Source organism: Nuphar pumila, chromosome 11 (genome assembly GCF_984573655.1).
Source record: "Nuphar pumila chromosome 11, dmNupPumi1.hap1.1, whole genome shotgun sequence".
NCBI lineage: Eukaryota > Viridiplantae > Streptophyta > Magnoliopsida > Nymphaeales > Nymphaeaceae > Nuphar > Nuphar pumila.
The window spans coordinates 84,468,281-84,484,350 of NC_143259.1; the positions used below are offsets into that span (position 1 = coordinate 84,468,281).

Consider the following 16,070-nt stretch of genomic DNA (forward strand, 5'->3'; position numbering starts at 1 on the left):
TAGTATTTAATGTTAAATACTTTCACATTTAGCAAGATGGGGCATTGACCCATCCCATGTAAACAGTGGTGTTTTGTTGGTTATTTGTGGTATTAGGTAATTCATAAAAACGACACACATTTACATGGTATAAGACACATGGTGCATGCTAGAAAAGATGGATTGTAGTTTTGAGGAGAATGTCATAAGTTGATTGATGAAGTCTACAAACATTTTTTACTATATCTTTTTCCAAGACAAACTGAAAGAAGAAATGACTGAATTTGAGTATTTTTAATCAATGATAGAGCAATAATTTTCTCATTTTCTGCTAACGTCAGGAGTGATGGCCCCTATTTACACATGGAGCATCATGAAATTGCATAGAAGAAGCAAGAACAATGGAGAGAAACTCAAAGTTTCATTAGAGTGAAAAACAAAGAGATACAATCACTATAAGGGATGATTACCCTAGCTGCACTAAAAGACAATCTTCTTTGACTTTGTGTCTATTCTATGTTTCAGAAATGCCTTGAAGAATAGATACATTTACAAGAGAAGGGTTAGCATCAAAACATGTACAACACACACTATGCAATGTGTCTCATGTTAAAATACATATATATATGTGCCGTGGTGTATGTTGTTTGCTGATGATATTGTTTTGATTGATGAGTCTAGAGCTGGGGTTAATGCTAAGTTAGAATTATGGAGACAGACATTGGAAGCAACAGGTTTTAAGTTGAGTAAGAGTAAGACAGAATATATGGAATGTCGGTTTAGTAAGCAACGAAGTAGTGATGGAAGTGTAGTGAAGCTTGGTGAGCAAGAAATACCGGTGGATGATTGTTTCAAATATTTGGGATCTATCATTCAAAAGTATGGAGAAAATGATGGAGATGTAAATCATAGGATAAAGGTTGGGTGGATGAAATGGAAAAGTGCAACTGGAGGGTTGTGCGATCGTAGAATGCCATTGCGGTTGAAGGAAAAGTTTTATAGGATGACTATTAGGCCCGCTTTACTATATGGTAGAGAATGTTGGGCTGCCAAGAGACATCATATTCAAAAAATGAGTGTAGTTGAGATGTGTATGCTTAGATGGATGTGTGGAAATACAATAAAAGATAAGATTCGGAACGAGGAGATACGTAAAAAGGTAGGCGTTGCACCCATTGAAAATAAGATGAGAGAATCGTTTACGGTGGTTTGGACATATTCGGTGAAGGCTTAATGATGCTCCAGTTAGAAGGATGGAGAAATGGGAAAATATATTAGTTAAAAGAGGTCGGGGTAGGCCTAGGAAGACTTGAATGGAGATGATAGGAAAGGATATGAATGCTTTGAACCTCATCGAGGACTTGGCATTGGATAGAAATGATTGGAGGAGAAGGATTCATGTGGAAGACCCAGAATGATTTTCTTTGTTGGTTCATATCGCCGACCCCTATTGTTTTGAGATGAAGGCGTAGTTGTTGTTGTTGTTGTTGTGTGTATATATATATATATATATATATATATATATATATATATATATATATATATATATAATACCCGATAGGGGTATTATCATCTTTTTACATAGTTGTTTTAGCAAACAACTATTTATTTTTATTTTTCAATTTTTTTTATTTCTTGTCTCAAAATCCAACCCAAAAGGGGCCCCACATAGAGTCGTTGGGGGCTCCCAATGACTCTATGGGAGGCCCCTTTGGTTCTCCTTTTGAGACCCCTTTTGGGGTGTATAAATAGGGGTGAACCCCTTTGTATTCTTCATTCTAGAGAGCTCTCTCTTTCAATAAAGAGTGTTTATTCTTAGTTTGTGCCTTTCTCAAGGCTTGTTTATGTTGTCTCATAGTGGACTTGGTTATTATCTCTCTTGTGTATTGGACCATTGTTGGTCATTGTGAATGCTTTTAGCATTCTTTATTTTTTGCATACTTCATTACATGGTTTCAGAGTCATTCGGTTCTTACAGGAAGAAGAGTGATATTCTTTTTCACATATATTGTCTTTATCCATCACTTTCTTTGGTGACATCATGGAATCCAAAATCGACGTATCTTTCAAGCTCAATGGAAAGAACTACATAATGTGGGCATCGGCAATGGAGAGCAACCTCAAAGGTAAGAAACTTTGGGGTTATGTTATGGGTTCTATTCCGGAACCCCAATTGGAGCTCACCAAGATGGAAGGAGGTCATGAAAAAGCTCTTGAGGGAGATGCTCGCCTCAAAGCCATTGAAGACCACCAAAAGAAAGTTGAAGATTGAGAAAACAACCACGCCAAAATCCTTGCTTATTTCATGAACAATGTCGAACGTAAGGTATCTGCTAATATAGCTAAATTTCGCCGAGCCAATGAGGCTTGGTTCTTTATGAAGAGTATGTATACCCAAAAAGACCTTGCAAGAGCGTATTTTTTGCAAGAAAAAATTAGAACCACCAAATAAGGTGATTCAAGTATACAAGATTACTCTAGTTCTTTAAATCCATTATGCGATGAGTTGGCTCTTTTGGAGCCAAAATGGGTAGTCATGGAGGATATTGAACTGAGGCAAAAACAAATGGAACAAGATCGATTGTTCCAATTTTTGTTTGGGCTATGTCCCAAATTTAAGCAAGTAAGGTCATCACTCCTCCATAGATCTACTTTTTCACCAATAGAAGACGCCATTGCCGAAATCACACAAGAGGAAACTAGGCTTGGCATGAGTAAGAACATTGATGAAGTGCTTGCCGTATCCAAACCAGGCAATAATGTTAAAACCTACAAACCACCCCATTTTGGAAAACATGGAAACAATAGTAGAGGAAGAAAGATGATTGTATGTCATCATTGTTATGAGTCGGGTCACATTAAACTTGTTTGCCCAAAGCTAAATGGAACATTCAAGCCTAATGTGGCGTCCCTTGAAGAATCCTCTACCACCAAAGAAGATGAGGGCAAGAGTGGCTACCTTAAAGAAACACTTGGTCAAATATCTATGGCTCTATAACAAATTCTCAAAGCTACTTCCTCCACATCGTTTGCGGCCATTGCGTCTACATCATCACCCGGTACGTATTCTTGGATTTTAGACTCTGGATCATTCTTTCATATGACCCCACATGAAAATGCATTAACCAATGTATGCACCAATTCAAAAAGCTCATGTGTTTCTATGGCCGATGGAACTTTTTTAAAAATCACAAGTATTGGAACACTTAATTCTAAAAATTCTCAAAACCTTTTTGTTCCAAAAGTAAGAATTGTTCCAAAGTTAAATTTGAACCTCTTTTCGGTTTCCCAAATTGCCGATGATGGATGTAAAATACTTTTCTCATTTAATGGTTGCTTTGTTTAGGATCTCCAGTCCGGAAAGCGGATTGAGCAAGGCCATAGGAAGGGGGGCATCTATTATATGGATCATCTAAACCTTCCTACAAACTCTTTTTGTACTTATGTCCAAGATAAAAGCATGGAAACTTGGCATAAAAGACTTGGTCATCCAAGTTATTCAAAAATGTATTTGTTTCCATTTGAAAACAAATTTTGTAAAGAAAAGGATATTAATTGCAAATATTGCATTTTTGGAAAAATGAAGTCTATTCAATTTTGAACTAGAACATTTCTTTCCACAAGACCTTTTGAATTAGTGCATTTGAATGTTTGGGGTCCATCTCCGGTCATAAGTGGTTACTCATACTATGTCACTTTTATTAATGACTTTACTCGTTATGTTTGGATTTATTTCCTCAATCATAAATCAGAAGTATTTTTCTTTTTTAAAGACTTTCATATGAAAATTCAAAATCAATTTCAAAATAATATATTCATTCTTATGTCTGATTCCGGTGGAGAATACTTGTCTAGCGAATTTCAAAATTATTTAAAACAAAATGAAATTTGCCATCAAAGATCATGTCCTAGAACTCCACAACAAAATGGACTAGCGGAAAGAAAACATAGATATATTATAGAAACCGCTAGAACATTGCTTATTTCTAAAAAAAATCCAAAAAAAAATTAGGTCAAAGTCGTCTTAACTTCAACATACTTAATCAATCGAATGCCTTCTTCTAAATTAAAGATGTTTTCCCTTATGAAAAGCTTTTTAAATTTTCCCCCGATTTAATCGTCTTCGCATCTTTGGTTGTAAATGGTTTGTTCTCTCAGATAAGAGAGATAAGTTGTCTCCAAAGACAATTGAATGTGTTTTTCTAGGTTATGGGGAAAATCAAAAAGATAATAGGTGTTTTGATTTCAAGAATAACAAACTATATGTTTCAAAAGACGTGACTTTTTTTAAAGATGAAAATGGATTTGAAAAGCTAGATAAACCAAATGAAATTGACTACATGATCTTATAGATGATATATGTGATGATTCTATGAATCATCTTGAAAGTATAGATGATACTTGTAAAGTATCCAATATTGAAATATCATCACATAATGATGATACTAATAATGAAAATATTCATGTTTATACTCGAAGAGAACAAGAAAGGCCTATTAATGCCTTGAAGAAATTTTTTGAACTTACCGAATCTTTGGAAGAAACCCCCGTTAGGCTATCTTTTAAAGAATTCGTTCCACCAAATAGGTTTGTGTCATATGAGTCTCTTGCGCCAAATTATCGGGCATGCCTAATAGCCTTATACTCATATTATGAACTCACTCATTATAATCAAGCCAAAACTCTACCTCACTGGTTTGAAGCAATGAAAATAGAATTGGATGCTCTAAAAAAGGCTAACACTTAGGAAATAGTCAAGCTTCCTCCATATAAGAAACCTATTGGATGTCGTTTGGTCTTTAAGGTTAAAACCAAAAGCGATGGATCCTTAGAAAGATATAAAGTCAGATTAGTAGTTAAGGGATATTCGCAAGAATATGGAATTGAGTACGAGGAAACATTTGCGCCTATAGCTAGAATGACAAGCGTTAGAACCTTAATAGATGTCGCATCAACCAAAAAATGGCTAATATATCAACTCGATATGACAAATGCATTCCTAAATGAAAATTTAAATGAAGAAGTATACATGGATCCACCACCCATAGTTAATATTGCACAAGGTCAAACGTTTAAAAGCCTTATATGGTCTTAAACAAGCTCTCAAGGCTTAGTATGATCGTTTTAGTGATATCATGATTAAATTAGGATTTCGTTCATGTTATATTGACACTGCTTTGTTTGTCAAAAATGCAGGTAATAGTATTGTTATCTTATTACTTTATGTTGATGACATGATTATCACAGGAAATGATCAAATTAGTATTGTTAATGTTAAAAATATATTAAAAGATAGTTTTGATATGTCTGATTTGGGTTTCTTTTGATATTTTCTTGGCATTGAAGTTGCATATTCTCCCCGAGGATATATATTGCCACAGACGAAGCTTGTTGCAGATATATGTAATAAATCTGGAATTTCAGATGATAAAAAAGTGGAGACTCCAGAAGTAATTAACGCAAAATTAAGGTTGGAGGATGGGGTTCTTCTAGAAGATCCTACACCCTACAGACAACTCATTGGATCTCTCACATATCTGACTATCACCAGACCAGACATCGCTCATGTTGTTCACCCTCCTTGGGCATAGATGTAAAGATAAAAACTGGGAGGTGGTGGTGGGTAGTGCTGCTGGATTTTGAGGGTATATACTCTAAGACAACCATCTACACCTATCCACTCAAGGATGTGTTGGGCAAATATAGATTGGCCAGGAATTTGCCTTTCATGGATAGGTAACACGAGGGTTGGAGTTTTTCAACCATAATTTGTGTTTTGGATTCTACCATTGGGTGATTTTTCACAATTGCTCACTGTTAGCACTGTTTTTATGTAGTAATAAAACACTTCTATTCTGAAAAAAAAGATAAATCTTGGCAATTTTTTCAAAAATGAAAAATAATGCAAATAAAGATTACAATTGTGAATGTTTAATTGGATTTCTTATGCATTTGTTGGAAAATCTTGTGAAGATTCAAACATGCTGAGATTTTATGACTTCTCACCAAGTTTTGAAGTTTTTGTTTCTTCCAAATATAAAAGAAAAGGACCACAAAATCTTGCAAGAAGTCACAATTAAGGCGCACATGCACACACATAACACTCATGAAGAAGATCATACAATCCGTGTGAGAATTAGAGGTGGTCAGAACCTAGACATGAATCTAAATTTTAGATTGCAACCCTAAATATCAAGCATGTAGTCAATAACACACATGACGTTCAACTCATACCAATATTAGAAACTCATGAAAATTCCCATGCATTTCCAATGCCTAAAATAGTGGACAAATTTGCACAAGTCGAAGCACATTTCAATGGTCTCTGCATTAACTTCGAAGGAACCTTGGTACGCCACATATGACTTACATTTATTGGATGTTGGTGTTGTCAGGAACAAAAACCGCTGAAAATGGATTTTTAGGCTTGGGCATAGAATCCATCTTCCAAAATGGGGCTAGTCTACATTTTCCTAATGTATACATATATAATAACACACACAAGATCAAATGAAGAACGCATCAAGAAGGTAATTCAAAGGCATGGGCATATTAGTGCAATAAAAAACTGCTGAGTTTTTCATCTTTTTGAATTTAGATCCCACAATCCAATTGCATTGACCAAACCTGCCAAATGTTAAATAGAATAATGTTGAATCACTGATTGCATATAACATCTGGTTATCAAATCTACCAAAAATCAAAACAGGTGCACATTATCATGCAGTGATAAACATACAGAAATGCATACATATTATATATATATATATATATATATGTGTGTGTGTGTGTGTTGCTGATCAGCTTTTTCATTTTTTATAGAAAGGGCAGATAAATTGTGGGAAATTCAATTACTGCACCAAAAAAAGAGAGACATCAATCATTAAGTTTTTCATACAAACTCTAAATAATGCTAGGAAATGCCACTTTGCTTTCACCCTGAAAATGTTAATGATGTCAACCAAGAGAAAAAGAGCACACATTTTCACATCACTGTTTCATGTTTCTAACACAATGACAAGCATTCTTGTGGTTCACAAAAAATATTGTGCACATAACATGGAGCAGAATGTATATTATAGATATTCTTCCTATAGCAGCTTTTACACAGTATGACATGGGAACATGGTGTCACATACAGATGATGAATGAAGACAGAATGCCAAAGACAGGTGGGCAAGGCACGTTCTAAACAGACAAAAAATATACCACATTATCTTAATATGTTGGATGAATGTGGCAGTTGTGACTTTATCAATTGGACCTGGATTAGTTAATCCAAGTTAAGTGAAAACCAAGATGTAGCCTGATCAGTTGGATGATACACCTAATGGAAATGTGCAATTTTGTTCCATGGGAAAGGCTGATGAAAATCATTTCTAGGGTATGTTTGGTTGCATTCAAATGTGATTTGAAATCTCATGCAAATCAGAATAAATCTCATTTGCACAACTAACCAAACATGTGATTTGGAATCTCATGCAAATGAGAAAATGAATCTCATTTGCACATATAACCAAACATGTGATTTGGAATCTCATGCAAAAGTGAAAAGGAATGTGATTTGAAATCACATTTGAAGTGACTCTCATGTGATTCCAAATCACATGGTGGAATAAGTGATTTGAAATCATGACTTCAAATAACATTTGATTCCATATCGTGTGATTCCAAATCACATGAGATGCAATCAAACATACTTATAATGTATGATAGACAAATAAACATCATAGACACAAAAGTAAGAACTCACCAGGTCAGGCATATGCATTCCTATTGCAACAACTAAACCTGATGCTGCCCTTTGCCAATCAGCATTTATATCCTGGTAAAATCAGATGGCAGTATAATATCAGTGCATTCTTGTTAACCAGAGTTAATAAACGGAGAAATTACAATGACTAGCATGCACCCAACAAAAATCATTTGGATCTGGAAGTATGTATGTTATCATATTCCTCAAAGTCAATATACTCCCTTGAATGAAAAATGTTGTGCAAAGCTTCTTCTACTACCTGAGTAGGCTTTTGTTTTAAAGCCATGAAAATGTTGAACAAGTTAACCAAAAGGTTGACTAAAATATTTTCTGTGCATGTTATCTCATAAGGTTTCAATAGAGGATGATGGTGTTATCCTTTCAATTTACTGCAAGTGCAACAAAATTTGAAATGTGTACTTCACTCCTCGACATCAATAACAGCACTCACCTCCTTTTGCTTTTAGCAAAAACTGGTATTCTCAGAATCTTTGGGTTGTTTAGGAGAACTCTAAAGTTAAGGAGCGACCAGGAGGCTATAAGACAGGAATCCAAACGAGAAGGGAAGGGGGAAAGGAGCAGGGTCTGGTGAGGGGAAGAAGGTTTCTGATCAGTGACTACGGGAATCGGAGGGTGGAGCTCTTTTGCTTCTTATCTTTTAGCAAAAATTTGTGTTGCAAAATCTTAACAAAGGGAAACTTAGACATCAATATCTTCATACTCACCCTGGAAAGCCTTGACAGGTTTGCAGAGAAATGGTGAGTGAGGAGAGAATGAGTCGCTGTATGGTGAATAGAGGAAAGACTACAGAAGGCCCATGGGATTTAGACAAGGGTGTTTACTGTAGACATTGAAAGCGAGGAGCTTACCAGATAAGAACAAGCCTCTTACAACAAAGGATTGTAGGAAGAGCACAAAGTTGATTGTGGCAAATTAGCAGAAGAATTATGAAGCAGTCAATTTAAACTCTAGGACATACACTAGAAGAAAACTTGAAGAGTAAATAGATGATTTTTCCATGACTTGGAGGACTCTCCACCATTTAAGGAACAGAAACAGAAATCAAATGTCAGTGAATAAGTAATTGGAAGGAGATTTTTTAAAGAATTTGGCCAATATGCTAATGTCACACCTTAATTCCAACACCCTTCATTTGGAAGTCATCAAAGGCTTATTAAAGGGTAATATGAGGGAGATTCTCGTGACGCATGAGTAAGGTTACCATTTGAGCCCCTCTTCTCTAAAGAATGATACAAGTCAGAAGAAGAACCATGGGGAACAGTAGAATTAAACAAACTAAGATAATCAAGATGCTCGTACAATAAGTCAGAGATCTACCATCTAATATTGGAGATTGGTGGTGCTTTGGATGTGTAACACTAAACTTTAGATAGAGATCATTCTTTGTATTTTGTTTTTGAAAAATAGAAAAATCAATTCAAATTGAATCATAGTAAGTACAAGTCTAATAAGAGACAGAATGGTCAGAACCAGAAACCATCTATTTTAATTTCACGCTACCCAAGTCTGATAGTACCCTCTAAACCTAATATTATCCTGAGAGTCCAATCCAGGGAAGAATGTTCAATTGCTTTATTTAGGTCAATTCCGGTTGGTCTGAAGAGAGTAAGATTCGCCTTCCCAAAGGTCCATCGGATCTTCACTAGAGACGGATGTCTAAATAGATGCTGGAGATGATTAGAAAAGATTGGTGTCTTGTCGAGAAAAGAGTTAGAGTTGATCAGTGAGAAACTGAAGGCTCAAGTGATTTGATGGGTAATAATGATGAACAGTGTGCATTATTTAGTTTGCATCAAGGTTACCAAACTAAGAAGCGGAAGCAGGAAATGAAAGGAGAAGGGAGGCATTTTTAAATTCATAAGAAGTAGAAAGCGAGGAATCAATTTAAAAGCAAAATAGAAAAAAAAATGAAGTGATATGGGATCAAATGGGAAATGAATACCAATCAAACAGGAATGGAATAAAAACTAAAATAAAATTGAATATTCTTAGATTTCATGTTTTTGTAGTGTAAGAATTAATTTTTTTTCAAAATCTAAAAATGATGGTTACCAATTTAGAGAAAGTATATGGGAAGTTAGTGAATAGCATGAAAGAAAGTGCATGGAAAACATGAAAAGAAGCACGAGAGAAGTGCATAAGAAGCATGGAAGAAACGTGTGGGAAACATAGGAGAAGCATGAGAGAATTAACATTCCCATCAAGCTTCAGAAGCGAGAAGTACTGTGCTTACAAATTAAGCTTTTGGGAAGCGTGCTTCCCACCTATCTATGAAACTTCTGGTAACCATGGTTTGCATGGCAGTGTACTGCTCAAGGAAGCCATTTGTAGCCCACAAAGGAAGGTAAAATTTTCTTTAGGTCATGGATCGGGTGTAAAACCATACTATATTCTCAGCCCGCTCGAAGTTACTGATGTCCAAAAGGTTTCGGAGGTATCTTTAAGAAAACTTCAAAAAAGAAACAATAAAAGGTGGATTGGAACCCTTAGGCTTGAGTTGTTTGCTTAGTTGTCATAGGTGTTTGGCGGAGCCTAGGCGGTGAAACCCTAAAAAGGCCTAGGCAAGGCCTAGACGGTTCCCACAATAAAAAAATAAAAAAACAAAAAAACATAAGAAGAAACATTTATATTGTCTTATCTTCTTCTTATTCTTCTTCTCAAAGAAGAAAACAAATGATATGTCTTCAAAAAAAAATTAAAAAAACCTAGGCGGTGACAGCCTAGGAGGCAATATAGGGCCCCACTGCCCAGACCAGGTCGCCCAGGCGGTGGGGCTGCGCCTAGGCACCGGCTTTGACAACTAAGGTTGTTTGGATCCTAAATCTCAATTCTAACCGAGCTCTATTTTCATAATTTCTCTATTTCATTAAATAGAACTTTAGATAATCGAGTTATATGTTTTGTGTAACGCCCCCAAAATCAAGGACTTATAACTTTTTAGGAAAAATTCGAAAGCTTTGTAATCAATCCTTTTTCAGAGTTTAAAATAGCAGTTCAACGGAAAATTGTGTTTGAAATGACAAGTCAATAGACCTTGAGAGCATTATAGGCGAACTTTCCTTTACACAACAGATTTGTAACTCCGTACATTCATTGAAACCAGATAAATTCAAAATGAGGTTTTAAAGTTTATACGAAAGTGAAATTTCAAAGAAACTCTTATACCAAATTACAAAAAAATGTCCTCAGAAGCGAAACGTCAGGGAAAGAGTTTCATCTTGATATCATCACGTCATTGTGTCATCGCCTGCCATTATGACTTCATCATCACCTGAACTCATAAAACGGGTCAAATTGATGAAAATATGGTAGGTGCATAGGTATCACAATTCAGTTAAGACTAACATATATATTGTTTCTTTCGCGATGTGCAAGTCAAAATAAATAAAATGAACATAATAACTTTGTTTCGATATTAACTGCGCTGAAGGTACGCACAGGAGAAACATAAAAACAACCAAAACTGCCCAGGGGTTGGTTATGCTATGTATTTTGATCCCCAGACAACTAACTCAATCTGTTCTAAAGAAAAGGGCCAGTGACCAAGAGAAAATTCCCTAAAGGCATTGGTGGCAAGAAATGCAACCAACTTCTACAGAAGTCCATAGGATCTACTACCTAGGCTAATTTTTTGTAGTCCTGTCCCCTAACTCCAATGACAGGGGACACCAAGTCAATTGTTACTCGATGAGCGTAGTTGTTAACAATCTGTCCATCGAAGTTTTTTATCATCTCATCCTCTCCCTTGACAGAACCAAGAGAGGATTGGGTATGTCAGGTTCTATTTTAACTGTCGACCCATTCTACATGCTCTGGTCTTTCAAACCAAATCGAGCATCTTACCTATGAAAGCGATAATCACTATTTATGTGATTTTCTTTTCATCATTGTGCATTTGCACGCTATGAGGTTACCATAAACCTCTCATTTAATCATTGTAGTACAAACATGCTGTACATGTCTGATAGTACCATTACGATGAGAGGGGTATCGGTTTCTCAAAAAGAAACCCCAACATTATTTAGAAATTTCAAAGTTTTGATTATCACTATTTATGTGATTTTCTTTTTATCATTTTGTATTTGCACGCTACGAGGTTACAATAAACCTCCCATTCAATCATCTTAGTACTAACATAACCTTGCATGTCTGATAGTACCGCTACGATGAAAGGGGTATCGGTAAAGAAGTCTACAATTTCAATTTGGTACTCAGATGTAGAATAAGAGAGTTCAATAGTGCACCTAAAAAACTCTTCTTGAATATAGTAGCAATCCATTTCTATGTGTTTGGTCCGTTCATAGAATGTGTGATTACTAGTGGTGTAAATGACAGTTTTGTTGTCACAACACATCTTCGATGGAGTGGAGATGGTGACAGCAATATCTCTTAATAGAATTCTCAATCAAATGATCTCAATGGTGGTAGTCGCCATTGCTCGATACGGCTTCGGTGGAGGAGAGGGACTCATGTTGCTAAAAGGCACTAAATTTAGGTAATGGAATGTCTTCATAAATGGCAGTTGACAGACAAAACAGATACCATTAGCTGGAAGTTAATGAAAGAGTGTATTTTCCACCTTGTCCTTCTATCGAGTTGCACTTGACCCAAGTATGCATCTGTTTACATATAAATCTATTTGGAGCTTAAGCCCTTCTCCAAGAGCTAGACTCTTTTTTCTAGACACTAAATTCAGGAAGATCAACATTTGGACCTGATCAAGCAATACAATGTTCAGCTAGTGCATTATGTATAGTTGTGAGGAAGAGACCATGGCAGTATTGTTCATTTTTCCAACATTTATTCAAACTAGCTTGGATGGATATCTTGTCAAGGTATGCCCCAAATCTTGTTTTAGGGATCTTATTTTGAGCCCATCGCAGATGCTTAGAAAGCAAACAGTGATGATCCGGAAGTAGTGGCTATTCTTTATTTTGTAGACGGAATGGCTAGAGAGGAACAACTGAACACTCCAAAATGATTATGCTAGCAATTTGGCGATGCAAATGAGAATTCAGACTAGCAAATTCTCAGGCAGAAAATTAGCCTAGTCTAAGATGGACTTGCAACGGATATGGGCTTCAAGATTAGGATCTTTTATTGTTTAACGAATTGTTGTTCACCTTGTAGCTTAGTGACCACCCTGTTTTTATTTAATTTCCCCTTTTTTATGAAACCAACAACAGAGAAAGCAGGCAGTATTCTAGTAAAACTAGCTCAGGCTCAGCACATCTGGCTTGGGCTCGTTACAAGCTTGTTCAAGCCGAAACCCAAGCTGGGTCGAAGCATAAAAGAGCCTAGCCCAAAAGGCTTGGACTTCACTGCTTTGACTTGTTTACCACCGTAGATATATACTAAATCCTCATAGTATGGGATGAGTTGTATGGTATGTTTGTACTTTGCACCCTTTCATCTACCTAAAAGAAATAGCTACACTCCCATGAGTTTCTAGTAATTGTTGTGAGACGATCATGTTATGCAAACCACAACGGAAACGAAGCAAACCACAAGATAAAGAGAAGAAAAGAACAGAGAAGACATAAGATTTTTGTGATTCGGCACTCGGGCCTACGTTCACGAGCAAAGGAAGAGCAAGAAATCCACTAGCAAATGTGAGGAAACACGGAGGTGAGATACAGAGCTCACAAAACCCTAACCCCCAATACACCCGAAACTCTCATATCCCTACTCTCAAAAGAAGGAGGCTATATATATGACGAAGAGCATAAAACCCTAGTTGGTACAAAAGGGAAAATTACAAAACTAGACATGGCCCAAGACTGCAGCTCACCACAAAGTCCCATTGAAAATCCCCATTGTCACCAAAAATTTTTGGATCGGGTCATGGATCGGAGTTGGTCTAAATTCAAGACACCATAACAGATCATCATTTCCCATAGATATGGATTTTGGAACAAAAATGATGATGATGGTGAGACTAGATGCATGATCAAACTGGTTGTAGTATCCTTCCTGTCAACTGCCTTCGCAGAACCAAATTAGAATGTAAGAAAAAGCATGTGGATTTTCATGTTCCACCTATCTTACTTAAGTGGTAAGTTAGTCAATTCTTTACCGAGCAGATGAGCGACAGATTGATACCGCCTAGAACACAGACCAAAGGACGGCAGGCAATGATGTGTGTTCGCGTGGGCTTCCGTAATGAAAGGAGCTTCGACAAGTGCAAAAAATAACTAAGACACCTCTGAAGCTAATTCTCAGCATAAGGATTAAACTCGCACTTCAATCGTAATAGCATGGTCAAACTGAAGATGGAAGATAACATCATTCTTGAGTCTTAGAATCTAAAGTTGAAACAACCAAGTATTCTGCAAACCATGGATCGACATGAAAGTACTTCATGCTGCTCTAGCAAACATGGAACTAAAGCAGGATGGTGATGGGTTGGCATATTGATTCTGGTGCAGCAAATCATGTCACGGAAGACATTGAAACATTCTCGCGATTTTAATCCCAAATTGAAATTTTTGCTGTTCAATTCTATAAACCGAAACCGTACTAGAAATAGAAAGCAACATATTCCACCCCATCATGGTTAATCCACAACATGTGCGCGGAGGTAACAAAAGCATGAATTGAAACAAAAATTGCACCTTCGAAGAGATCATTTCTGCGAGGGTAATCTTGATCAGCTTCAACATGAGTGCAGGATCGAGATCTTTGCTATCAATGGCACGCACCGCATGCGCCATCACGAGGAAAACGCCCGAAATGTTCGCGAAACGCTGAGAAAAACCAAGGCAGGATATGGCACAATACTCGCTAACAGAAAAAGGAGGGCATTCTCACAACTAACCTTTCTTCCTCCTCTTGAAACCGCCGAGCAGCAATCGAGGACGAGCATGGGGTTTCTGCGAGCACGAATCGACGGAAAAGTTGGACGAAATGTCGGCGAAAAGCGTTATGAGGAGAGCAGAATTGTGAAAGCGGCAGTGGGACTTACAGAGGGGAGATCTCGTAGAGTGCAGCCATCGATGCTTCTCTGACGACTGAGGATTCATCTTCGAGGGAGTGAACGAGCACCTCCACGGCATCTGAAACAAGGGAAAGATGAAGGGAGGGAAGGAGAAAGAAGGAGATAGGTGGTGAGAGAGTTTCGTACCTCTGGCGTTAACGTGATGGCTTCCGGACGTCGAGACAGACATGGGACTTGAAGGTGGAGGTCAGAAGGGTTTCGGAAAGTCCTCCTTTTCTCTGCTTGTGCCCAAAACCGACGGGTTGGACAACCGCCTTTTGCCTTTCATGGGCTTCGCTGTCCGCCGATCCAACTGGTCGTCTTTTAAATTTAAAGAGGGCTGATAACATGCGGGTTGTAGGCAGCTATGTCCCACGAGGTCGACGTTACGTGATAAGAAGAGCTGGCACCTTTTTTTTTTCTTATAAAAAAGTTTTATTCATAGTCTCACTTTTTATCTTATATTTCAAAAAGATGTTCTCTTCTTTGGTAAAGGACATCTTAAGCTCTTACTTTTTAGTGAGGTTATCGAATAGAAACCTCAAAAGATGAATTAACTCAAATTATCTATAATGATGGGAACTTGTCGAATGAAACATACAAAATGGGTTTTTTCTTGTTTTTTTTAAGTTCTGAACGGATCTTACCTATATACTTAATTGCAAAGAGATGTATGATTGCATCGAGTTGTCACTTAGCATCGGAGTCTGGGTGCAGTTGCAAAGACTTAAGTACCCTTTCTTGCTATTCTTGCTATGAAACAATAGTTCGACAAAACGACAAAAATGTCCTTCATCCAAAAAAGGGAAATGACAGTTCGAGAAAAGGATAATTAGAAAAGTGAAACGTCGATTCGAGAATGATGTTAACTCTTTAAAGTCTAAACGTTCCATTTTCGCCCTAAGCAGTAAACTTTTGCACCATATGCTGTAACAGGAGCTTCCTTTGATGACGCACTCTTTGTCATCGTCTGCTGCCATCGGACCCTACTTTGTTGTCGTCTGCTGCCACCGAAGCACCCTTTGTCGTCGTCTGCTGTCGCCGGAGCAACCTTTGCATGGGTTCGTTCCTAACTCGTGGAGATAACTATAAATCGATCGACTGGTTCGATCATTGGTGGGCGTCATAAGAGCATTTGTCGGCCATCTCTTTTTACAGTCTTCTCTTCTTTTCCATTCTTGTTAAGCAGTATGGAAAAAAGCAATGATGCACGGACATTCCAACAAGTGCCATTAAGGCATCGTGAGTACCTTTCTATGTCATCATGCTATTGTTGAAGAACATATGTCATCGTGAGTGCCATTAAGGCATTATTTTCTTATTGCAGGTTGATCTTGT

General features: G+C 37.1%; 1 protein-coding gene across 1 annotated transcript in view; it reads right to left on the bottom strand.

The window, feature by feature from the left end:
• LOC149822456 (ARM repeat superfamily protein) overlaps nt 1-15,046 on the bottom strand; it is a 264,124-nt gene extending 249,078 nt beyond the window's left edge. Inside the window, exons 1-5 of the mRNA XM_089981529.1 lie at nt 14,880-15,046; nt 14,721-14,811; nt 14,574-14,628; nt 14,371-14,502; nt 7,733-7,804 (exon numbers count right to left, since the gene is read on the bottom strand). Of these exons, the coding sequence (XP_089837655.1) occupies nt 7,733-7,804; nt 14,371-14,502; nt 14,574-14,628; nt 14,721-14,811; nt 14,880-14,922 (393 nt within the window). The 5' untranslated portion in view covers nt 14,923-15,046. The remainder of the gene's footprint in view (nt 1-7,732; nt 7,805-14,370; nt 14,503-14,573; nt 14,629-14,720; nt 14,812-14,879) is intronic.
• Nucleotides 15,047-16,070: the final 1,024 nt, after the last annotated feature.